Source organism: Canis aureus, chromosome 4, assembly GCF_053574225.1.
Source record: "Canis aureus isolate CA01 chromosome 4, VMU_Caureus_v.1.0, whole genome shotgun sequence".
In the NCBI taxonomy this organism is placed as follows: Eukaryota; Metazoa; Chordata; class Mammalia; order Carnivora; family Canidae; genus Canis; species Canis aureus.
Genome location: NC_135614.1, coordinates 9,813,318 through 9,839,374, shown reverse-complemented (window position 1 = coordinate 9,839,374; position 26,057 = coordinate 9,813,318). Strand labels below are relative to the sequence as shown.

General features: G+C 42.8%; 1 protein-coding gene and 1 long non-coding RNA gene across 2 annotated transcripts; both read left to right on the top strand.

Annotated features, from left to right (window-relative positions):
• The first annotated feature begins 15 nt into the window (after positions 1 to 15).
• On the top strand, positions 16 to 15,561 carry ARV1 (ARV1 fatty acid homeostasis modulator). The gene is made up of 6 exons (XM_077894536.1): positions 16 to 306; positions 6,529 to 6,648; positions 8,534 to 8,687; positions 11,527 to 11,751; positions 12,513 to 12,659; positions 15,055 to 15,561. Exons 1-5 carry the CDS (start codon positions 103 to 105, stop codon positions 12,653 to 12,655), a joined length of 846 nt encoding a protein of 281 aa, XP_077750662.1. The 5' UTR covers positions 16 to 102; the 3' UTR covers positions 12,656 to 12,659; positions 15,055 to 15,561.
• A 3,002-nt stretch (positions 15,562 to 18,563) lies between these two features.
• Positions 18,564 to 20,804, top strand: LOC144312161 (uncharacterized). Its single transcript, XR_013377593.1, has 2 exons — positions 18,564 to 20,366; positions 20,537 to 20,804. It is a non-coding gene; the product is annotated as an uncharacterized LOC144312161 (long non-coding RNA).
• The last annotated feature ends 5,253 nt before the right edge of the window (positions 20,805 to 26,057 follow it).

Below are 26,057 nucleotides of genomic sequence, written 5' to 3'. Positions count from 1 at the left end.
CGCAGGGGACAGGCTTTCCGGTCTGATTTCTGACGTTCCCCGCCGCCCCCACGCACCCGCCCCGCCACTGAATCGGAAGTTCTCGGGTGTAGTTGCGTGGAAATGGGCACGGGTGGGCGGAGTGGGCTACGGCCGGGCAAGGGGAACCCAGAAGGGGTGGCCGCGGGCAAGGGGAATGCGGAAGGGGTTGCAGCAGCGCCTACTGCTGCCTCGGCGCCCTGCCAGTACAGGTGCATCGAATGCAACCAGGAGGCCAAGGAGTTGTACCGAGACTATAACCACGGAGTGCTGAAGATAACCATCTGCGTGAGTTGTCAGCTGTGGGGTGGCCTTGGGCGGAAAATGGCGCTGCGGGATCTGGGGGCCGTGGGAGGCGATGGGATCTATATAGCAGCTTTTTAGGACAGTAAAAATCAACGAGTTTCAGGGTCCTCCAATATAGTCCTCAGCTCGATGCTTGGCATACCTGTCCGGGATCAGTGGAGCTTTTACACGGCTACCTATAGTGAAAACTCACCATCCCACGGCGGTTTGCTGGTGAGACTTAACGCTGCGAACGGATCCTCGAAGATTATGTTGACATTGGAGTTCACGCCCAGGCTTTTTAGGTCTTAGACATTCTCCCTTTCATAGATAAACATTGTCATCCTTATGGTCCATAACCTGTATCAAATTTTCCTGAATTTCAGGTTTCATCCTTTGTGGTTATTGAATCCACAGTATGTGTTGTGTGCAGAGCACTAAGCTTGACGTTTGGTGATACGAAACCCAAAAATGAATGAAGTGAAGATGTTGCTTTCAGTACGTTCGTAGTCTATAGAGAATAATTTGATATTTAAAAGGTCCCAAAATTGGAGGTTCTTCTGGAGGTATTAGCAAAGAACCTGCCGTGTAATAGGCAGTCAGTCCGTTTTTGTCCCATTTCTGATCTCCTGACGATTTTCTAATAATGATCTTCGTGAGAAAAACATGGCCTGGGGATCCCTGGGTGGCTCAGCGGTTTGGCGCCTGCCTTTGGCCCAGGGTGTGGTCCTGGAGTCCCGGGATCGAGTCCCACGTCAGGCTCCCTGCATGGACCCTGCTTCTCCCTCTGCCTGTGTCTCTCCCTCTCTCTGTGTCTATCATGAATAAATAAATAAATCTTTAAAAAAAAATGGCCTGTAATATTATGAGAGTAGACAAAGCATGAATGTGTACCTATTTAATCTGTTGTCAACTGACATAATCACTGTTCCTCTCTCAAGTGGTTTCCCTCACTTGGCAAAATTTCAACTCTGATTAAATCCCACACACTGTCTGATCTGTCTCCTCACCCTGAGGAAAAAACATCTAAATTCGTGACCACTAACCTCATGTAGCCCTTGATGCCATCTGGCCATCAGTTACATTTTACTAATCTATTCATGTTCCCAATCTGATGAACCATCCCGACAAACCTCTCAGGTTTCCCATACCCTGCTTTGCTAAAAAACAAGAGAGAGAAAGAGAGAGAACTTCCATAAGCTTTGCAAACACAGAAACCTAGTACTACCACCCGTTATCATACACTCTGTCTTCCCTCCTGTTAGAGTGGATAAGCTGTCCACAAATCTAAAATCAGTGTGCCCTTGTGCAACTAGATCCCACCCATCCTTTTCCATTTACTTAGGGACATCCCTGCAGCAATACTCTTCTGCTCTCCTCTGGATCATTATCACCAGTGTATGTACTAAGTCTTTCTTTAAGTTAAAAAAAAACACACACACACACTCTTCATCTCACTGGCTCCTTTAGCTCCTCCTCATTTCCCTTCCCTTTGACAGCAACGTCCTTTAAGAGATATTTGTACTTGTTTATTTCCTTTCCTACTTTCTCTTGAATCAACTTCAGACACGCTTTCTCCCCACCCACCATTTCACTAGAAACTGTTCTTAAGATCGTGATCACTGACGTCTACTTTGCTAAATCCCATAGTCCATTCTCAGTGAACTGTCAGCAGCATTTGACCTTACTACTTCCCTCTGGAAACACTGTGTGCGTTTGCCAGGACACCAGACTCTTCTGGTTTTATCTTACTGGCTATTCTTCTCAATCTCATTTCTGGTCCTGCCTCACCTGCCTCAACCTCTTAGACATGGAGTACCCTAAGTCTCCCTAAGTTCTTGGGCCTCTGTCTGTCTACACACTCTCCTTTGAGGAGCTCATTCTGGTTCATGGCTTTAAATTCCATCTAAACGTTGACAGTTCCCAAACTTAAACCTCTAGCCTGAACCTCTTCCTTCAACTCCAGACACAAGTATCCAGCTACCTACCTGATCTCTCCAATTGGATTTTTATAGTTACATCTAACTTTCACAGTTAATGGTAACTTTACTATTTTAGTTCCTGTCCAAAATACCTTGGAGTTATACTTGATTCCTCTTCCACATTCCTTGTTTGCTTGACAGATTTTGTCAGCCCTGTCTTCAGATTATGTTCAGAATCCACTGCTTTCTGCCACCTCTACAACCATGATTCATGCTGTCATCATGTCTCACTTGGATTATTATCCTAATTCTTAAACTATGTCACCCCTGCACCTCTTCAGCCTCCTTACACAGTAGCCAAACTGTGGCTTTTAAAATGTAAGTTAGATCATGTCATTCGCTTTCTCAAACCTTCCAGTGATTTTCCATCTCACTCAGAGTTGCACTGGCTGTAAGGCCTGTGTAGTCTCCTGCTACTTTTCCCTTACTCTACTGCAATTCCATTGCCTCCTGATAGTTCTTAAACCAGTTTCCTTCCTTAGGACTTTTGCACTGTGTCTAACATGGCTAATTCCTCCCTCACTTCCTTCAATTATTTTTAACATCTCAGAGAGGCCTACTCTGACCACCCTATTAATGATTCCCCCTACTTAGTCTGGTATACCACCGTATCACCTCTCCCTGCTGCATCTTTCCCAGAGCACCTGTCATCTTTGAATAGTCTTTACAGTTGGCTTATATGTTATTTATTACCTGTCTCCCCCCACTGGAATATAAGCCATACAAGGACAAAGAGTATGTATAATTTATTTGTTAATATAGCTGGCTCACCCAAGACATGCCTGACACATAGTAATAAGTACACAATAAATATTTGCTAGATGAATGAACCATTCTTAGGTTTTTAAATGGTCATATCCTTGGCCAACCTGGTACAAGGGAGAGAACAGTAAAAGATATGCCATCTAAAAATAACGACTTCTGGACTGGCCCAATTAAATGATCAATCTTAGAGATGACAGCCACATAACTGTGAATAAAGCTGTAACTGTCTCTGCAGTTAAATTAGTGATCTTTAATGATATAAATGAATATTTTTTTAAATCATTGGCATTTAACAAAATCCTTCTAATCATCAGATGCTGGCTTCTCTAGAATTCTGTTTGGAATATTGAAGGGTGCAACAGTACATTATTGTACACAGACATTCCCTGATGACATTGAGTGTGTAATATCCTCATTTTTATCATGATAACACATACTAATATGCATAGTGGCATTAGTCAGGTAAAATCATTTAGTTGATGCTAGACTCAGAAAATTAAATTGTAAATAAATTTAAAAAAGAAAATTAAATTGTAAAATAATTTTATGAAGGTTCTCCCAAGTGATGAGAGTAAAAAGTAAAACGTTTATAGACGTCAGGCTATATGTTTTGAAAAAATAGCCAAAGTTTCTATAAGCTGGTAACTCATACATTGTCTCTTAGCTGGTGTATTTGGAGTCAGCAGTACACTCAGCCTGATCTCCTCCCTGTATTTCTCAGCCGAATCTCCCTTCTCTTTCTCTTTGCTCTTCCTGTTTTTCCATTGCCATTCCTTCCCACTTGCCCCTCTGTGTTTCTTTTTCTTTTTTTTCTTTTTTTTTTTTTTTGCCCCTCTGTGTTTCCCTAATTTTTCTCCATCTAATGGAAGTATGTCCTTTGCTTTTAGCCACTCCTTCTCATCCAGCTTTAGTTTAGTATAATTATGTGTAAAGATATAGTACTTTTGATATTCTGTACTGCCTAGACTATTTTATATGCTCATATTTGATAAATTCACAATAATAACAAATCAAGACTCCCTTGAGATTCTCCTAAACTTCGAGTCTGTTCATATACTACAGTATTCAGCTTCTACCCTTAGATGCTGGATGCAAAGATGAATAAGACACTGTCCTGCCCTTTAGGATTTTAAAATGTAGGGGGTTCCACTTTCAAGATATGTGTTTCCTTATTGTAGAGCTAAAATGAAACAGGTTTGAGAATGAGTGGGGAAGAGGATAGCCCTAGAGATAATGGGGAGGAAGAAGCAGCAAGAACATCCACAGAATATTGGCCAGTTTATATTCTAAAAGAGATATGATTCACTAGAGAACTGAAGAACATAACAGCAGAAAGTAATCTATATCCACGGTGAGATAAAAGTGGTAGAAGTTAGGAGTTTCTGGGGTATACATGGTACCCGTGCTGTAGAGATTTCTTAGAGGACAACTTTCTCTTTCAGGATATTTGTCTAGTAAGTGGAACAATTTTGCCAAAATCAGAAAACATATCTAAATGTTGCCATCTGCCACTAAAATGTTTTACTACATTTGTATATGGTTTCCCTCCTTACATTTAAGGTGAAAGAAGCACTCAAGGAAAAAGTGAATAATTGAAGAAGAACAAGGAAAAATTAGCCTGAAACTGGTAGGGAACCAGCAGACTCTAATGAATTCTCAATGTTTATAAAATACTCAGAATGCTAGGAAAGGGAAGATGGGCATTGCAGGTAACAGCACATGAGGCCAGAAGCCACTTCTATTTAGGTTCGTGTCACCCCGTGTTCATTCCATTATACAGGGTGATATAAGCGGCCGCTTACAGGTGCAGGCTTACTCACCTTCCTCTTCTAAATTATAAAGTCCTGAAGGATAGAGACTTATTTCTCAGAGTGAATCTAACACCTTGAAAGTGCCTGGTCCATAAAAACGGCTAAGCAAAGAGAGCTGTTCTAATGAATGTTGTAGCACTCCAAACATATTTGTCAGACAAGTGATTGCAGGGGAAAATCTGGCCTGCTGTGTCTCCCGGTGCTGGTTTCTGCCTACTTCCTTCTAAAAATTGCCTGAATCCTGGCATAGACTTGCAGTGTCATGAGATGGGTTTTAGGGAACTTTTAAAGGACAGAGAAAAGACCCTTGACCAGCCAGCAGCTTCATTTTACAATGAAGCAGCATCTCTAGTGTTGCAGTGTTGTTTGTAGAGAGGAAGTGTTTTTCCACACAGGTAGCCCAGGGAGGTGTCCAGAAAACAGCTCTTTATCATGTGTTTCTGATTCTGTGGCTTCTGTTTCTGTTTACACCCTGTTTACTCTTCACTCAGCTGAGAAACTGCAAAATTATTAACCTCTTATGCCTCAGCTTCATTAGGTGGATTTAAATTTGAGATAATAGCACATCTCCCTTCATTGGTTCACTTGATGACACAAAAACATACCCATTTCTTGTAGATGACATGAATGGAGAAACACTTTAAGTTGGAAGTGATTTTTTTCATTACATTTGGAGTGCAGGGTTAATGTTTTTCAGCACACTTCATTTTTTTCCTAGCATTTTGATGTAGTTTTAGACCATCCCAGTATGTTTGCATATCTATCACTTCTATTTTCATTTTATCTTCTCAAAGTTTCAAAATGTTTATGTTTGAATTGTAGCCATTAGAAGAGTAGCCTTGATGCAACTTTTGTAACCAAAACTGTTTCAAATGTCTCATTTCTGATGAGCTTGTTCCTGCACACCTGTGTTTATATGTTCCGATGGTGTTGGGATTTGATAGCATTGTAATCACATGTGTCCAAAAAAAAAAAGACAATTTCATAGGAGTCACTGAGAACCCAAAAGTCTTACTTCGTTAGCCTAGAACCAAGCTGACCAACCCACGTCCTTATGTACAGCTCAGGATCCTCCAGTGTCTTCACTGTCACAGAGAAAGACATTTTCTTTCCATAGTCTGGATGTTATTGAAGGAAAAAAACAAGCTTCTCTAGGTATCTGCCACCCCCAGATTGTTGACATTGTGCTACACTCTACCTGCTTTTAGCTCTCAGAAACTCTGGGCATAGGGTTACTTTTCTCAAGCCCTTTCTCCAGATCACATTTCGAGAACCACAAAATTGGCCATCCAGCCAACAGGGAACAATTTCTCAATGAAAGTACTTTATTCATTTTTTATTTATTTATTTTATAACAATTCCTACAAATTGAAAGTAGGATTTTCTGGGATACTTTCCTACCTAAAATCAGTCTTTAAATCAAATATCGTTTTAGCTTCTTACATATGAGATTAAGAGATTACTATCTCTAGCCTAGAAGATGATAGTCATTTCTGAAACCAGGGCTTCTTATAGGTAAACGTTTTGTATCTGAGAAGTTAACTTAAGTAAATGCTGATATGTCCTTATTGCTATACAAGTTCAAAATAGACTCTCTAGTTTGAAATCCTTTAAGATTTCAGAATGTATGAATTTGCTTGTTCTAATATAATCTCACATTATTTCAGAAATCCTGCCAGAAACCTGTAGACAAGTATATCGAGTATGATCCTGTTATCATCTTGATTAATGCTATTTTATGCAAAGCCCAGGCCTACAGGCATATTCTTTTCAATACTAAAATAAACGTAAGTTGTGATAATTTTTTTTATTTTCTAATTTCACTTTTTGATGCTTTTACATTTTTAAAGAATAATAATTTTGAACAGAATTAAAGAACGTTATTTTAAAAGAAATTCTAATGAGGATGGGTCTTTTATCCCAACAAGTCTGGAAGTTTCTAGAAATAACAGACATTGATAAACAGGTACACAATGTTTAGTGAGTATTCATGAATATGGTAACTAGAAGGAAACTGACAAACCATAATCTGGATTGCCTTTTAGTAGGCTACCTTTTGAAAAAAGACACCAATTATTTCTAACAATAAACTTAAATATATCAAAGTAGGGAGAGAATTATACTGAGGAAGTAAGCAAACTTTAAAAGAGAAATATTTTTAAACAGTTTATTGCATTTCATATTCTACTAAGGAAATTCCTTCCCTCCACCCTTAAGTCATATAACCAGGGCAGTTTTTAAATTGCTAGAGCATTGATTCCCAAACTTTGGTATACATTAGAATCACCTGGAAGAGAGGGAGGGAGTGGCAGTTAATCCTTCCAAGCTGAGGCCTCACCCAAAATCAGTTAAATCAGAATCTTTGGGGATGGTTTCAGGATTAGTATTTCTTAAAACTCCCTGGGTAATTCCAGAGTGGAGCCGGGAGAACCAGTGTGCCAACTAGAAGAACCTCTCAGAAGTCCACACTGATACCTATTCCTGGGCTATATTGCATTTGCACACACTTTCTTTTCCCCACTTTCTATTGATATAGAAAGTTCAACCCATGGAGTAATTTAAAAAAATTTTTTTAAAAAAGGTTTTATTTATTTGAGAAAGAAAGTACATGCATGTGTGCTCTGGGGGCGAGGGGTTAGAGAGGGGGGAAGAAGGAGATAATCTCCAGCATGCTGGAGCCGAGCACATTGAGCACAGAGCCTGATGCAGGACTCAAATCCCAGGACCCTGAAATCATGACCTGAGCCAAAATCAAGAGTCTGACGCCTAACTGACTAAGCTACCCAGGTGCCCCATTAGAGTAATGTGTTTTAAAAAGCCAATTCTTCTCAAAAAAAAAAAAAAAAAAAAGCCAATTCTTAGGATTCCTGGGTGGCTCAGTCAGTTAAGCATCTGACTCGATCTCAGCTCATGTCTTAATCTCCAGGTTGCAAGTTTGAGCCCCACATTGGGCTCCACACTGGGCATGGAGCCTACTTAAAAATAACGAAATAAAAATGTAAATAAATAAATACATAAATAAAAAGCCAATTCTTGTTGCCTGGTACTTTCTATTTTTGCCAAAATTTCAGACTCTTTAGAACTTGCAATGGATTTTCTACCTTTTAATTGCTCTTTGATATATTAATTTATATTCATTGGGCATAGGGCCCTTTTTTAAAAATTTGTGTTCAGACTAATAGTTTCCTGTGAGGTATGATAGAATCTTCAGGTTAATTCTATTCTTATTGCTGCTTCCACCTATCATGAGTCACATAAATTCTGTGCTTGGTTCTGTGTATAGGACAGATGCTGAAAATATAGAGACGAGTGAACTACTATTTAAAGCAGTGATTCTTAACTAGGGGTATACATCAGAATCCTCCTTCCCCACAAAACTGTTTCAAAATTGCATGTCTAGGATTACTTCCAAAGATTCTGAATCAGGATTGGGGCCTAGACATTTGCCGTGTGAAAAATCTCCCCCATGTGATTCTGATGGACATTGCTGATGAAGAACCACTGGTATACAGACAACACAATTATACACTTAATTGGGCAGCTCTGAATTTAAAAAGCTATGAGATGGGAGGTTCTTCAAAACCACAAATACTTAGCTATATCTGTGCCTATTTGGTATTACATATAATTGTTTCTTTACCCAATGCATGGCATTGTCTTTTTGACCACCAGATGCATGGAAAACTCTGCATATTTTGTTTGCTTTGTGAAGCATACCTGAGATGGTGGCAGCTTCAAGATTCAAACCAGAACACTGATCCTAATGACTTCATCAGATATGCCAAGGAATGGGATTTCTATAGAATGTTTGCAATTGCTTCTCTAGGTAGGAAAAAGCTATGCTTTCTATTCTTAGTTAACTAGTAACCACTATTCTGATTAGAGGTAAGGTGGGTAGTCTTAATCATTGGCAAGAAGAGGGGGTTAATACCAGACTTGAGACTAAATGTTCAGTTCTATCACTAACCTACTAGGTGAATATGTCTAAATTATCTGCTTTCTTACTTTTTTATTCGTTACCACACATGTGTTATGGAAATGACTATATTTAGCAGAGTAGAGAGTTAGTGTTTTGAGGTATATATAATATTGTTGATAAAATTCCTCAATTTAATTTCTTGATTGTATAATTTAAAGATTCCCTAGGTCCTGTTTTTAAAACAGATTGATAATTGTTAGACATTATGCAATGTATTGTGCTAATTGTGTTGAACTGATGCAATCTGTTTAAGAGGGAACACTTCTTATTTATCTGACTTCATACAGGGAAAGTGGCTACTGCCCCTAAATTCCTCAAGTTCAGGAATTGCTTTTCTTTCTTTTTTTTTTTTTTTAAGATTTTTATTTATTTATCCATGAGAGACACAGAGAGAGAGGCAGGCAGAGACAGAGGGAGAAGCAGGCTTCATGCAGGGAGCCCAATATGGGACTCGATCCCAGGACTGAGGGATCACGCCCTGAGCTGAAGGCAGACACTCAACCATTGAGCCACCCAGGTGTTCCAGGAATTGCTTTTCTTCACAATTCCAGTTTGTGACTTAGGTCAGAATTGTACAGATTTATGTGACTATTTCCTTACTTACTGGCTTCCGTGCTTCTCTGCCTCTAAAACTCCTTTTTTTTTTTTTTTAAGATTTTATTTGTTCATGAGAGACACACACAGAGGGGGAGAGAGAGAGAGGCACAGAGACAAGCAGGCTCCATGCTGCGAGCCTGATGTGGGACTCGATCCTGGGTCTCCAGGATCAGGCCCTGGGCTGAAGGCGGCGCCAAACCGCTGAGCCACCTGGGCTGCCCTAAAACTCCTTGATGATAAGGAAATATTACTATAGTAATATCAAGTCTCTAGTCCACTGCAGTGTCATGTTTCTGAACTGTGTCTTCTTTTATCCCATTTTCTTCTCTTTCTGCTCTTACTCCCTTCATCCTCTCATGCAGTTCTAAGGTTTTAAAATTTATATCCTGGAGCTCCTGGCTGGCTCAGTCAGGAGAGTAAGTGACTCTTGATCTCAGGGTTGTGACTTCAACCCCCCATGTTGAGTGTAGAGGTTTCATAAAAATAACATCTTTTTTAAAATTAGTAAATAAAATAAAATTTATATACTAAGAATTTCCAGATTCACATAATAATATTAAAAACATCCTTGAGGGTATCCCTGGGTGGCTCAGTGGTTTAGCACCTGCCTTTGGCCCAGGGCATGATCCTGGAGTCCCCAGATCATGGGGAAGCAAGTGATTTCCCCAAAGTCCCGCAGCAGTTTAGTGTTGCCACTGAGACCGGTGGCTCTCTGGAATCCCCACCTAGAGTTTTCTCCATGCAGCACCCTGTAGGCAGGTAGCAGGTCCCGCTGAGCCATCTGATCAGTGAAAGCCTCAGGAGTAGAGGCTCCGTGATATCTGTCCTGGGAAAGATTGTGCAGAGCCCGAGGGCTGGTGCAGATGCATACATCTCTTGAGTTCTGAATTAGGAAGATGTGGAGGTTATCTAGTCCGCCCTCTATCCCATGAGAGAAATCCTCTCAGTTCTGCAACATGATCTAGCTTTGAGTATCTCCAGTGACAGGAGGCAGCTCACTATTGCTAGATTGTTAAGGTTGTTGCTTTTTTTTTTTTTTTTTGTCCAAATCCAGACTATAAAATCTGCCTATTTAATCAGATCCTTGCAGTTGACAAGTCCCTGAGTTATTTTGCAGGGAGATGGGATGGGATATCTTCCCTGAGGGATATATCAAATGTCATGTAGGTCAGCCATCCAAAATTATTGATTCTAATCAACTATGTTTGGAACCTTTTAGTTTGGCTCTATTTGGTTATACAACATTTTAGGAAAAATACAGTTGTCTCTCCTATAATTTGATATATAAGTTCCAGAAAAAAACCTAGTTCTATAGAAACCTGAATAACACAGCTTATGGGGAAAAACAGAATTTGGGACAGACCACTCAAAACATACGCAGTCGGGTAATCAGAGGACTAACCATCTTAATACACATAATATCACAGCTGAAAGAAATGTTAAATTCCTAGTTAATAGGAACAGAACAGACTGTGCTCTTTTCTGTGAAGCCAGTAGAACTGTGGCTTCTTCTGGTCTGGACTCAGATTGTGAATACTTTCTGGAAGGTTAAGGAATTGCACTCAGAAGGTTTGTTAAAATGAATAAGGAAGTTTCCAGTTTTGTTAACAAGATTCAAAATATGTAGATAATAGGCATTCAGTAAATAGTGGATGAATGAACAAAGAAAAACACCTTCATATGTAATCTTTAGGGTGGGTCCCATCTTTCAGACTTAAAAACCTCCTCTTTACTCCTGTTTTAGTCTTTCTGTGGAGATCTCAAACACTGAAGATGTTTAAATAGAACCTTACTTCCTAGAAAGAACTTCAGAGAACTGATGACTACAGTGGTCCATGAAATACTTCATGAGTGAACTGCTGAAATATGTTTCTGCAATCACACCAGCAGGATTTGACACAACAGGCAGGGACTTATTTATTTAAAAAGAAGGAGGGGTAATGGTGGGGGGAAGAAAATTTGATCTTGATGAAACAGTTCTCATGAAGACAGCTAATAAGTTGTATTTCAGAATTGTGGTTTATTTGTTTTTAGAGAGAGACGGTTTAGATAGCAACATTCATATTTCTGTTTTCCATTTCCTCCTTAGAACAAACTGCCTTTTTTATTGGCATTTTTACTTTCCTGTGGATAGAACGACCAATGACAGCGAAAAAAAAACCCAACTTCACTTTGCTGCTGAAAGCATTATTATTATCCAGCTATGGAAAGCTCTTGCTCATTCCAGCTGTCATTTGGGAGCATGACTACACGCCCCTGTGCCTCCGACTCATTAAAGTATTTGTCCTTACATCAAATTTTCAGGCAATTAGAGGTATGTTTATCTTTTATTCTTGTCTTTTCAGCTTTCACCCCACATACAAGCCTAAAGTCCTATTTCTCCAACACAGTTTTATAAACCCTGTTAAAACACTGGAATTCTTCATAGAATAATAACAATGCCTGACATTTCTCTAGTGCCTTATACATAACACAGAGTCCATATTTGCTCAAAGTAATGACATATTATTTTTTAGTCTTTGGGATGCTTTCATGTGCATTATCTCCATCTTGCAAGGTTGGTAGGGGAGTCATTATTACCTCCACTTTGTGAATGACTTGTCCAAATGTACCCAGCCTACAAGTTGTCAAGCCAGGAAGCACAGAACCTGCTCTACAACAAAGGGATGAGCAGCCCTTCATTTTTCCCATCCATTGTGAGAAGGGTTATTTTAAATGAGCCTCTTAACCTGGTACCTTTTATCCAAATGCTTCTCATCTTATAAGCTGTAAAACTGAGAAATCTCTGGTTTTTTTCCTGCTAACCTCTTTACAACCTTAGAATTTATTTTTTATTTTCTCCATGGAAATCTGTGTCTTGATTTCAGGAGAAGCCTAGTGTTTTTGTTATAAGAACACACTTTGTTTCTTTCTAGAGATGAAACCGTGGGAGAAGATATCAGCACAGGCTAATACGAACAAATAGAGACTCTCTAAAACCAACTTTATAAGACAGTTCCATTCATGATGCCACAGAATTTACATGCTGATATCAATTAAACACTCAAGAACTTATTAGCTACCTTTCTTTTCCAGTGACCCTGAATATCAGCCGGAAGCTCTCCTTTCTGGCCATCTTGGGTGGCTTACTGATGGAAAGCACCATGGTCTACCTCTTCCAGAGAATGGAATGGGATATGGGAAGTGATTGTGCCATCTATAAATCTCAAGACTTTTGAAAAGGTAAAAGCCTCTTAATGTTCACACATTCAGATAGGCATCCTTCTCGGAGACAAAGGTCATTGTAAAATAAGATGCCCTTACATGCCACACTCCCCACCCGATTGCCTTTGGGTCACCTGCGTCCCATGCAAGGACTGTAGTGCACATCTCAGGGTCCTTCCTTTTCATTCTTTGTCACCTCAAGGACATCCACTCTGTGTTGTGTTGCTTCTAGGGGCCCTGTTCTCTACCTCCCCAATACCTGGCACTCCACACCACTCGTACTGAGACCTCAGACTCTGAACTCTGCCCCCTTGGCATCTGGACCCTCCACCCCCCAGTCATGGCATTTTGCTGCCTCCCTCCACCATCTCTGCTCTAGGCTGCCTTTTCACCTCCAGTCCCCTGACCTCCTCAACCTCCATTTGCCTCTCGTTTAACCATACCGACACATGTAGGCAGCTGTGGATTCATCATCATTAGTCCCTTAAAACCATCAGCTTCTTGCCCTTTTACCAGACATGCCTTATTAGAGCCATTTGGGTGAATCTCAGCATCTGTTTTCCCCGAGTCCAGAGCTGCAGAGCCTCAACTAGACCTCGGCGTTGCTCCTCTGCCTCCGTGGTCACCTCCAGTGAACCTCCCATCGCACTGTTCTGGAACTTTCCATGCTCCTTCCTCCCATGTCTGCCTTCACTTTGCTGAGAGTTGAGCCCCTTATAAATTCCTTGAGCTCCCTTCCTCTTTCAATCCAGAAATCCTTTGGTCTTTCCTTCTTCCCTCCCTCTTGTCCTGGACTTGTGCTCATCTTCCTCCCTGTAAGTGTCCTCCTCCCTCTGGTCACAGTCAGACTCCTGGGCCACAGCCTATGTTGGCTGTAGGCTTCTGGAGCAGACTCAAGAGGTGTGCAGGTGGGGAGGAAAGCACAGAAGCAGCAGAGAAACAGCCCAGCTCTGAACATCCTGTGGCCTCCTGTAGGTCCTGTGGCCTCAGGCTCCCCTAATGCTGGGTCATTGCTCTTTGTTTTCAGGTCTTCAGACACTGCACCTTCATTATTCACTCTATTATGTGGCTCCTTCCCCTTTGCAAACATACACGTACAGCTATCTGTTCTAGAACTGTTGGTCCCAGCCTGTTTCACCACCTTCCTTCTTCATAAAACATTCTTTCTCCTGTAGTCTCCTGAAACTGTGTTCCTAAAACTCAAAGGGAAGCTGGTTGCCAGCTCTCCATTAGAGTCCTCCTCCCTTAGCTTGGCTCTGGAAGCTAACTCAGAACCCCTTCTCCTAAAACAGGCTGCTGGTCTGTCAGATCATTTAGTTTGACTCGTCCTCAGCCCTCCTCTTCTCTCTTGCTGTTCACGCACTCAGCGTGATGGCAGTGCCACAGCATGGACCTTCTTTCTCCCAGGACGTAGGCCTCCTAGACCAGCATCTCCAGCTCAGCCCAGGCATTGCGCCCTTCCACTGCCTTCCAGGCGGTGCTGCATGACCGTGCCGTTACCTCTGAAGTCCAGCTCCACTTCACCCCCCTCTACCCACCCAAACATAATCCTTTCCTGATGCTTTTCTCTAGAAACATTCCTTATCACTCAGACCTCAGGCAGCTCTTGTCTCCTGCCTAAAGGTTTATAACAGCCTCCGCACAGCTTTCTGCCCAGAGACTGATGCCACCTAAATCTTCATAAAGCATCACTTCTGAAGTCCCTCCAAATTTTTCATCTGCCTTACTGCTGACACAGGAGTTTCTAGTCTCTAGTCTCTTCCTGAGGAACGTCTTTTAGTTTTCTCTTTGCTTACTTGTGGGCCTCAGTATCCCAGTTCTAATTCCCTCTCTACCATCACGTTGCTATCCACATCCTCTACTAAGGTCTTCTCTTCATTTCCAAATATGTCTTATGCTCTCCCCAGGGCCTAGAGTGGCCTGTTCTCCACCTCATCACACACAGCCAGTCCTCTTTGTTTCTCCATGAAAGGAAAACTTTCCAAAACCTCGAGTCTGTGCACTCACTCCCACTGGCCTCCCAGAGCCCAGTTCAACACCACAGCGGACATGTCCAGGCTCTCCTTAGACTGTGTCAGCACCACTTTGCCCCGACTTCCACGGGTGCTTCTAGTTGTCGAGTTATCAGTCGTAATTTCTGTCCAGGAGAACAAAATCATCTGTCACAACCATTTGAAAACCATTCTGCTCCTTTATGTTACCTCGTGTTTTATATTGTCCATGTCTTATATTCACATCCTATGTGTTTATCCCTGACTCCCCCAGCCTGGTAAACAGATTGGTTCTGGAAGAGACTGGAAGTATATGTGAGGAAATACGTATTTCCCATAGCACAGGGCCTGCCCAAATACGGATTTGTTGAATGATTTTCAGCAGAATGTGCCACTCTAAATACTTCTTTTATTATCCACAGTTGGATTCTTTATTATTTGTAGCATGACCAACTGCGTCCGAAGAAGAGAAGACATAAAGTACAAAGCAAGCTCCTCATTTGTGTTGAGCAAAATGAGGCAAAGATTTGGATACACTTCCTGAAAAAGAAAGCGATGGTTATGGCATTGGAAACCCCCATCACTATGACACACCACCCCCCACCCCCCCATATAAGAGACCACTAAACCACATATATATGCACACAGACACAGGGACACTGCCTTAGGGAGTGAGGTGCGCGCGCCCCCCCCCCCCCCCCCCCGCAAGTGTAGACTCCAGCAAGTAGACCCCTTCAGGTAAGCATTTGAACTGAGGGAAGAGCATGAATGCAAGACTCGCACATAATAAGACCTTTGTTTCATTCTTTTGACATGCTTATATCTTTTTAATTTAAATGTTAAGTTATTGGCTCTAAATATATTTAAAACAGTATTTTATGTTCTTACAACAGAAACATTTTTCTCTTAATAAAGTCAGAATAAACTAAGCTTTTGTAAATTTTTTATAAATTTCAATATTTTCCCCTGTGACTGAGTTACTCTTTAGAAATGGCTGATCCAAAAATAAATAACTAAAACCAGTGAATGGTCTACTTTATAGGGGTAAACTCCATCTCGATAAAGCCAATACTGGATAAATTGATACATAGCACCTTCCCTTTTCTCTCTCCCCATTTCATTCACTTATTCATGCAGCAGAAATTACTGAGCCCGTAGTATGTGTGTCAGCATGGACGCAGTGGTGAATGGCCTTCTTAAAGTTTATGGAGCAGTGGAGCACTTGGGTGGCTCAGTTGGTGGGGTGTCCAACTCTTGATTTCAACTCAGGTCATGATCTCAGGAGATCCAGCCCCACTTTGGACTCCATCCATGCTGGGTGTGGAGCCCACTTGAGATTCTCTCTCCCTTTGCCCCTCTTTCCCACACTTGCTTGCTCTCTCCTCTCTTTCCCTCTCTCCTCTGTCTCCTTCTCCCCCACCTAAAATAAATAAATAAATCTTTAAAAAAAAGTTTACAGAGCAACAATAGATTTGCAAACATGAGAGGGTAATGGCAGTGTAGGGTGATAAGTGCTGTTAAGGAGTAACATTGGAATCAAGGGAGATGCAGAGTAGGAACACTTGTTCCGGTCTTAGAAGTCCAGAAGGTCCTCAGAAAGGAAGAGGAAAGGAAAGGAACTTTCCAGTGTCCCTGGAGGGAGAAAACCACACACCCATGCCAAGTCCTAGAGGGCAGAGGGTGTAACACGTGTGCAGGGAACTGAGTATCCTGTACACCTGGATGGAGTTTGGGTACTGGGAGTTTTAAAAATGATAATCAGGAAGCCATGTAAGGTCGGATAAGGAAGGGCCTCAGGAATTGTTAACATCTCAAGGATCGTGAAGCCAACACAATGTCAGGATCCAAAATAAAAAACAAAACCAATTGGAATGACATAGCAGAATACCCACAGGATGGAGCCAGTAAATGGAAAGAGGGAGCAAAACATGGTTTAAAGGCATACAACCAAAAAGAATGAGTTAAAAAATAAGTGTTAGAAAAAATGACCATATGATCACAGCTTCTCTAATCTTTGACCAGCAACTCAGATAAGTGAAGATAAATAGCACCGGTTTTGTAATTTATTTTTATTTGTTTATTTTTTAAGTATCCACATTCAGCGTGGAGCCCAGTGCAGGGCTTGAATTCACAACCCTGAGTTCATGACCTGAGCTGACATCAAGAGTCAAATGCTCAACCGAGCCACCTAGGTGCCCCATACTAATTTAACCCATATACAATACATCCCATTCTTTTCTTGAGCACCTGAAAAAGTATCTGCTAACTTTTTTTAAAACCAGTGTCAATGGGGATCCTTGGGTGGCTCAGTGGTTTAGCGCCTGCCTTCAGCCCGCGGTGTAATCATGGAGTCCTGGGATCGAGTCCCACATCAGGCTCCCTGTGTGGAGCCTGCTTCTCCCTCTGCCTTCTCCCTCTGCTTCTCCCTCTGCCTCTCTCTCTCTCTCTCTCTGTCTTTCATGAACAAATAAAATCTTTAAAACTAAAAATAAATAAAAAATTATATACATATATATATAAAACCAGTGTCAGAGGGAGGCCTGGGTGGCTCAATGGTTGAGTGTCTCCCTTTGGCTGATGTCATGATCCCAGGGATCCTGGGATTAGGTCCTGTATCAGGTGCCCTACAGGGAGCCTGCTTCTCCCTCTGCCTCTCTTTCTGTGTCTCTCATGAATAAATAAATAAAATCTTTAAATAAATAAACAAGTGTCAGAAACCCCTTTCCTTAGTGTCCGTGAACATGAGTTAGCTAAGGGCTGGGCAAGGTATGGTAAAGGACTACAGAGGAGACCTATCTGATCCAACTCTGCTCTTAAGTGTCCCTTCAGTGTGTAGTTTATTACATCCCTCCTTGAGTTGAGCCAAGACTCCAGGAACAGAGCAGAGAGGCTGCACATGGGTGCACAGTAGGTGCATTTGAAGGAGTGATTAGTTCTCCCCCGCCCTATACTCCACTCCTACAGGGTTCATCCTTCCCTGAGCATTTTTCAAATTTTTTTATGAAAAATTTCAAAGGGGGATTCCTGGGTGGCTCAGCGGTTTAGCACCTGCCTTCCACCCAGAGCATGATCCTGGAGACCTAGGATCAAGTCCCACATCAGGCTCCCTGCATGGAGCCTGCTTCTCCCTCTGCCTGTGTCTCAGCCTCTCTCTCTCTCTCTCTCTCTCTCTCTCTCCCTCTCTGCCTCTCATGAATAAATAAATAAAATCTTTAAAAAAAAAAATTTCAAAGGTACAAAAAGTTGCAAGGATTCTACAGGGAAAACCCATATACCCACCACCTACATTTTACAGCTGTTAGATTTTCCCCTGACTTCTTTTAAAAGTTTGTTTAAATAATGGTTTCTGAGACAGCAGAACTAGTCAGTTATACTGGGAAGTTACAAGGTATCGGTGGTGCTTGGTGTTTTAGAAAGATGTCTATGATTTCCAAGCCATCTCTCCTCCCCTGTGAAATCAAGATATGCTCTAACACCATAGGGTATTTATATGAAAATCCTCTGGAAGCTATGAAAATTAAATCACTTTCAGGGGCGCCTACATGGCTCAGTTGAGTGTCAGGTCACCTCAGGTCATAATCTCATGATTAGTGTGATGGAGCCATGCATTGGCACCGTGCTCAGCGGGAAGTCTGCTTGAGATTCTCTCTCTGCCCCTCCCCAACTTGCTATCTCTGAAATAAAATCTTTCAGACAAATAACTTTCAGATATCCCCACTTTCATTGAAAAGCATATGCAACTCAAGCGATTGCAGACAACCTGCCTCATAAGGTCTGATCCATTATGATCACACAGTGGCTATTCTGACAGAGTCCACTGCTGCCGGGGAGTTTTCAACGCCACCCAGAAACAGAGAAGAAAAAGTGCCCAGGGTACGAGAGCACATCATAAACTAATAAGGCACGCAGAAAATAGGCAAGTGGTCTTTTGTCAAAAGATTACCATCAGAGTGTTTGAAGCACTTTGAACCAAGTTGGGACAAAGAGCCCAAAGTTTCTTTTTCTTTCTTTCTTTCTTTTTTTTTTTTTTTTTTTTTTTTTAGATATTTACAGGACAAAAAGGCATCAATCAGAAAAGTTAAAGATGTTTTTAAAAATCACAGTCTTCTATGTAAAAAATGAAGCTTAGATGGATAAAGGGATTTGCTCAAGGTCACACAAGTAGACACTGACATAATCAGGATTAAAACCCTGGCCTCTATTCCTAGTCTGAAGGGGGAGGAAAGGGTGCTGGGGCTGTGCTGGTCTCCACCCCCACCTAACAGTGCAGCCCTGGGTCTACCCACCTGTCCTTGTTGAGAGAAGGGTTATTTACTGTTCTTTAAATAGAAGAGAGGTTGGGTTTTGTTTTGTTTGTTTTTAAATACAGAACTCACAGGAACAGGACTAGATTTAAATATTAGTCCTTTGTTTCCAAGGGAAGAAGCTGTAGAAAGAAATGAGCATTTCACTGCAGACTTTTCTCAGTGGAACAGCTGTGAGCCCTAAAGCTTGGATTGTCTCTTTCTGGTATCTAACACATCTACCCATAACCTTTCATTACAAAATTGAGAACATATTCTCAAGGGAAATGTTATTAACCAGACTAAATTTAAAATGGTCTCTGGCTCCTGAAGAGTCAACAGCGGAAAAGCAGTACAAAAGCAAGAACCCCAGGACCCAAAACAGGATTCTATTTATTTATCCTATTCACTTATTCCATTTGACAAATATTTATACATACTGTGAGCCAGGCACTATATATGTATGATATATATGACTTCTTATGTGTGTGTGTGTGTGTATGTATATATATATATATTTTTTATATATATTTACTTTGAGTCAGGTACTATTTTAAGGGCTTTATAATTAATAAGTCATTTTATCCTCATATTAACCATAGAAGATGCCTGTCAACTAAATTGTTTCTAAGAGCCCAGCAGGAAATGTATCTGAATATGTTGGAAGGGTTAGCACAGTGTGTTCAGCCAGCACATTGAATGATGATGTCCCGGCACGACACAGATAAATAAAAAAGGCAGAGAAGAACATAACAGTGCCCAGAAATTTGTGGTAGTTTCCGGTGGCTGCTGTAACAAATTAAGCTTGGTGGCTTAAAACAACACATTCTCTCACAAATCTAGAGGCACAAAGTCCAGAATCAGTTTCACTGGGTCAAAACCAAGGTGTTGGCAGGGCCATGCTCCCTCCAGACGTTCTAGGGGGGCATGCATTCCTCGCCTCTTCCAGCTTTTGGCAGCGGCTGCTGCCATTCCAAGGCTTATAGCTACAGCTCTCCAGCTCTCTCAATCTCTTCCAGCTCCACATCACCTCCTCCTCTGTGCGTGTCAATTAGCCTGCTTTCTCTTATAAGGCCATTTGTGATAGCACTTAGGACCCACTTGGATAATCAGGGATAATCTGGTGATCTCAAGATCCTTAACTTAATCACATTTTTTATAAAAGGCCTTTTCAAAATTAAGTAACATCTATAAGTTCCAGAGATGATATCTTTGGGCCAGATATTTTGAGGGGTCCAATTTTCAGCCTACCACAAAATCATCTGGCTAAGAGCAGCCCCCTCCACCTAACATACACACACACACACACACACACACACACACACACACACACACAAATACACTCACCCTCTCAAATTTGAACAGGACTCTCCTGTGAAGCAGAACCGTTTATCTGCAACTTCATCAAAGGGAAGGCAGACATCAGGGCCTTACAAGGAACTCTCTGGAAGGTACCTTGCAACATCTTCTGGTTTCAGAGCTGCTACAGCAGAAGCTCCATGACTGGATGCATGTGATGGAGGAGACTCCTACCTTGGCTGGGAGTGGATCCATGTAACTCTCAAGATTCCCTTGCAAACTTTTAAAGAATGCTCTTCTGACTCATTCCCATGTTTTCCAGAGGTCACCTTGCTTGGACACACTTGGCAGGGAAACATGGAGTCAAACACCTGCTCGAGAGCTGAGCATTCACCATCTACCCATGGCTTTAAGTTGGATGCAAGGTCAGAACCTGCCTCCTTTGTGTTCTGCTAGCAAATCGGACTACTTGCATTTCTCACAGCAGGTGCTTCTTGGGCTGACTTTATACCTGGCTTCCTCTTGGCTGTCCTTCCCTTGTTTTCCCTTTGTGCTGATTTCTAAACCCACTTTAAAAAAATTGCATTTTATTGTGTTGTGTGGATTTTTATAAAGTAGCCTTAAGTAGTTTTTGGAACAAAGGTGGCATATGAAGCATACCAATCCTTTTAAGACAAGTAAATATATGACCAGGTACATGGCTGTTCTAGAATAGGTCTCCTGCCCTCTGGGATGTTATACCATTCTTTCGTCTGCAGCAGGGGGTATAAAACCAACTTTTTTTTTTTTTTTTTTTTTTTAATTTATGATAGTCACACAGAGAGAGAGAGAGGCAGAGACATAGGCAGAGGGAAAAGCAGGCTCCACGCACCGGGAGCCCAATGTGGGATTCGATCCCGGGTCTCCAGGATCGCGCCCTGGGCCAAAGGCAGGCGCCAAACCGCTGTGCCACCCAGGGATCCCTAAAACCAACTTTCTCATCTTTTGTCAGGCTCCTCCCAACTTGAGGTCCCAACACAATGGAAATGTTCTGGTAGGAGTAGCTGAGCCTGTATGGCTTATTCATCCATGAGATAGTCATCTAGGGTGTGTCTGATAGAAGCTTGTTGAGAGGAGTCAGTCACATGGCTTGTGACCATGGGGGGAATGAGCTGAACCTATCTTCCCAGGTGCTTCTGCCAGGAGGGCAAGTGGGAATCAGCCATGGAGAGGACCAGAGCCCAGTGGGGCATGGTGCTGGCCACGGCCTGCCAGGAACACACTGCTAGTTGAGTCTGGTGAGTGAGCACTGTCCTCAATCTCCAAAGTCATCTCCATCTAGATTCCTGGGGTTCTTTGCAGAGGGACACACCAAATAGGCAGGTTCACCAGCTTGCCCTTCGACCTCCACTCCCCGTTGTCTTCCCACTCCTGTGAAATCCCTAGGATTTCAAAGGCAATTTCTTGTTTCTCACACCATGTTTTAGAGCCCATCTTAATGGTTTCCCCTTTCACTCTTTCTCCCAGAGCCCCACTCTGACATCTTATTACCATCCTGAGGGCAGGAGAAAGAAAGGGGATGGAAGGTATGGTGCTCTCTTCCCTAAGTCTTGGAACAGGCTGGGCTAAGTTCTCACTTCCCTTCTCCTAGGCCACACCTTCTGAGGAGAACTGGGATGCACTCTCAACCAGCCATGGGGTGACTGTGGCTTTGACCACGCCAATTTCTAATACAAGTGCTCCTCCCACCCAAACTGGCCTTCCCAACTTGCCAAAAACAATTTCTGTGTTCCTGTGGGACTTTCATTAGAGATTCTCCATCTTGGAGACATAATGGGAAGCAGGGAGTGGCGGGGGCCGGGGGAGGGGGGTGTCTCTGAGCTTCTGCCCAAGGTTGACAATGCGTATTTCCCCAGATGGCACTTGCCTCTGTCCTCTCCTCCCTGACATCGGCTTTCTAGGGCCATAACTCCTCCTTACTGACTTGTTTCATGCTTTCGTTTTGCTGATATCGCACAGCACATTCAATAAAGGTTTTGCTCAACATTCTCTAAAATGTTTGTGTACATTCTTCAGGGAGTCAGGAGAACCAGACAGGAAAGTGGATACCTAGGGACCTGTCCTTGATGGACTGGTAGCCAGAGAAGTGCAGTGGAAAGGTCATGCATTCTTATCACACTTGGCTAGCACAAAGATGTTGGGCAGGCTGTTGACGCTTCCAGTCCACCCTTACTAGGTGATTGGAGGCCCACATGCTCACAGTGTTTTCAACCATAAAACCATGACCCAGCAAGCATCAGGTGTCCTTTGGGTGGAACCTCAGGGTGCCTTCTTTGCAACATAAGCTCTACTACCTCCGGAGAATGGGCTCAAGATCCAACTCTCTGAACTCAAAGTACCATCTTTTCATGAAGACAAGCAGACAAGACACATTTGAGCTTTTATAATCACTAAGTTTTCTCCAGACATAAAGATGGACTTGAGCTGCCACCTTGCCTGATGTTGGTTGCTAGAGAGCCTTTCTGTCTCCCATATGCCTGGCACATGTCCATAATCACAGGCTCTGAAAGAAATAAGGCCTGGACATGTAAACGTTGTGCAAGATCCTGCAGAAAATGCTGTACAATCCATCATGGAATCATAACACACTGTGATGTGAGGCCAAGGGGCCACAGCGGATCATCTCCTCAGATTTCCCAGCACCTGCTGACACATAAACAGATCACTTGACCTGTGTCCTAATTACAGGATGGAAACGTTTTATGAGGGCAGCCCGGGTGGCTGAGTGGTTTGGTGCTGGGGGTGTGATTCTGGGGACCTGGGATCAAGTCCCTTGTCGGGCTCCTTCGCGGAGCCTGCTTCTCCCTCTGTTTTTTTTTTTTTTTTTTAAGATTTTATTTATTATTTATTCATGAGAGAGAGAGAGAGAGAGAGAGAGAGAGAGAGAGACACGGGCAGAAGGAGAAGCAGGCTCCATGCAGGGAGCCCAACGTGGGACTCGATCCCGGGACTCCAGGATTGCGCCCTGGGCTGAAGGCAGGCGCCAAACCGCTGAGCCACCCAGGGATCCCCTGCTTCTCCCTCTGCCTGTGTCTCTGCCTCTCTCTGTGTCTCTAATGAATGGATGAATAAAATCTTTAAAAAAAAAAAGGAAACGTTTTATGAAAGCACCCGTTGTTTTACATAAGTTTTTGGAGACCTTATGCCATCCCATCTGCCTGTTCACTCTTCTTTTGGAACAACTTATTCACCCTTCAGGGAAGCCTGGGTGGCTCGGTTAGTTAACAAGTTGGCTCTGGATTCATCTTCAGGTCATGATCTCAGGGTCATGAAATCGAGCCCCACATTGGGCTCCACACTCAGCAGTCTGCTTGAGATTCTCTCTCTCTCTCCCCCTCTGTCCCTCATCCCTCTCATGCTCAATTCTCTCTCTGAAATAAATTAATTTAAAAAAAATTATTCACCCTTCAGAGCCTGCTCAGATATCAGATATCCCCTCTTCCGGCATCCCCAGTGTTTTTTGAATCTCCTTCAAGGGACGCCTGGGAGGCTTAGTGGTTAAGCATCTGCATTTGGCTCAGGGGATGATCCTGGAGTCGTGGGATCAAGTCCCACATTGGGCTCCCTGTGAGGAGCCTGCCTCTGTCTCTGCCTCTCTGTGTGCCTCTCATGAATAAATAAATAAAATCTTAAAAAAAATCTCCTTCTGGACCTCAGTGGCCCCTGCTCTTCCCTGATCACAACACTTAAGGTCACACGTTAGGCTATTTGTGGAAGAACCAGAGGCTCTTCAGGCTCTGCAGCTTTGTTCTTGGTGCCTGACTCAACGTGACCCAGAACAGTGCAGAATAAATGTCAGTTGAATGAATGGTGTCACTCTACTTACAGAAAAATGGAGGCCAGGAGTCAGGTTGGTTAATTGACTCTGAATTCCACTAGGGACATGAGAGGAGCTGCATCATTTGTGAATTGCAAGGCTTAAAGTATCAACAACTCTGGGCTCACTGCACAGATGCCATAGCAAGCCAAAGGTGATTTCTCTAACTGTCCTATTCATTGCCTTACACAGAAGCTCATGGTTTCAGGAAACTTCAGACTGCCCTATAGCATACCAGGCCCCCCGCTGGCCACTGAGTAGCAAAACAGTCCCACTCCTATCTTAGGGGTAATGATGTATGCCAGGAAACAATAAAGGACATTCAGTAAATTTATTCTCTCATCATTTGCAGGTCCTTTGTAAAGGCAGTGGAAACATTTTATGGTTTGGGAAATTTTAATATTCCTTGTCAAGCTGTATTTACAAGAGTAAACAATGTCTAGAGTAAGAAAGTTTGGGGCAATTTATACATTATTTCAAATACTAAAAACGACAGTGGTTCTGTATATATGGCACTTTCCCATCGGGGTGAGGATCCTATCAGCCTTCCCCACAGCCCCTTCTTGCCTTGATTCATTCCACTTCTAGCTCTGAGAGCCTATCTTGCAATAATGAGAAGAGCCCCACAACTCAATGGCACTATGAATCCACGGTTGTGGTTCCAGAAGAGCTCAGCGGCAGCAGACCCAGGGGAGCCACACATTCTAAACTAAGGAGCTCCCCTGAGCCTAAACCAGCCCTGCAAGCTCCACTCCCAGAGCTGTCGGTGCCCATCTGAGGACTGGGTCTCCTGGCCATGGCCCAGGGAGGCAAGGAGACACTACAGTCCTTCCAGAGCAACAGTGTTGGCACTGAGCTGATATAAGCAATGCCTTCTGAACTTCCTGTGAAAGAATCACTGGACTATCCTGTGAAGACATAGGGTGTGAGTCAGTAGGTCCAGGTGGGGTAGGAGAGTCTGCGTTTCTCATGTCTGTCCCATCTTGCCTGCTTCATGGGCCAGTTTGAACATTAGATGACAATTTGATCTGCATTAGAATCACCTGTGGGGTAGGCGATGGGGGCCTGGGTGGTTCAATCAGCTGTCTGCCTTTGGCTTAGGTCATAGTCCTTGGGTCCTGGGATGGAGTCCTGTGTCGGGCTCCCTACACAGTGGGGGGTTTGCTTCCCCTCTCCCTGCCCAACCCCACTGCTCATGCTCTCTCTTGCTATCTCAGATAAGTGAATAAAAAATATTTTTAAAAAATCACCTGCAGGAGTCCTGGGTGGCTCAGCAGTTGAGCATCTGCTTCAGCTCAGGGCACGATCCCGAGGTCCGCGGATAAAGTCCCACATCAGGCTCCCTGCATGGAGCCTGCTTCTCCCTCTGCCTCTGCTTCTCTGTGTGAGTCTCTCACGATTAAATAAATAAAATCTTAAAAAAAATCACCTGCAGGGCTTCTATAACCATGCAGAGACCCAGGTCTCACCCCTTACTAATTAAATCGGAATGAAGATGGGGGTTCTTGAGCCAGGCTCCATATTCTTCTAAAAGCCCCCCCAGGTGATTCTAATGTGGTCAGGGTTGAGAACCCAAGGTTCAACTCCTTGAAAACCTTTAATGGTCAAAGGTTCTGGTAGAAGACCAGACTTCACCTGGTCCTATATCCCTTTCAATGTTCTTATCTTTCCCTGAACAGTTGAGCCACATATCAAAGGCAATTTGCTGCCCTCTCTTATTTAACTACTACTTTCAACACAGGAAAACAGCAGGAATGCTCCTTCTCATCTGCACCTCACCCCAGTTCCTGACACTTGGTCACATACGTAACAGGCTGTCAACATGCTGGTCCATGAGGATGAGTTTTACTTCCTCTCTCTGACTCCAAAAGGTGTTGAATAAGCAATTACCACATCAAAAGAAAGAAGGGGGGGGGTCTGAAGTAGTCAAAGATACAACAGCACTCAGATCTAACTGTAAAAGCGCGGTCTACTGTGGATAGAACAA

What these genes read in the sequence shown, in the direction of transcription:
- ARV1 (XM_077894536.1), top strand. Translation starts at nt 103, where the DNA reads ATGGGCACGGGTGGGCGGAGTGGGCTACGGCCGGGCAAGGGGAACCCA. An exon ending in GTTTGCAATTGCTTCTCTAG is followed by an intron (nt 8,688 to 11,526) that starts GTAGGAAAAAGC and finishes TTTCCTCCTTAG; the next exon opens with AACAAACTGCCTTTTTTATT. An exon ending in AAATTTTCAGGCAATTAGAG is followed by an intron (nt 11,752 to 12,512) that starts GTATGTTTATCT and finishes TTTCTTTTCCAG; the next exon opens with TGACCCTGAATATCAGCCGG.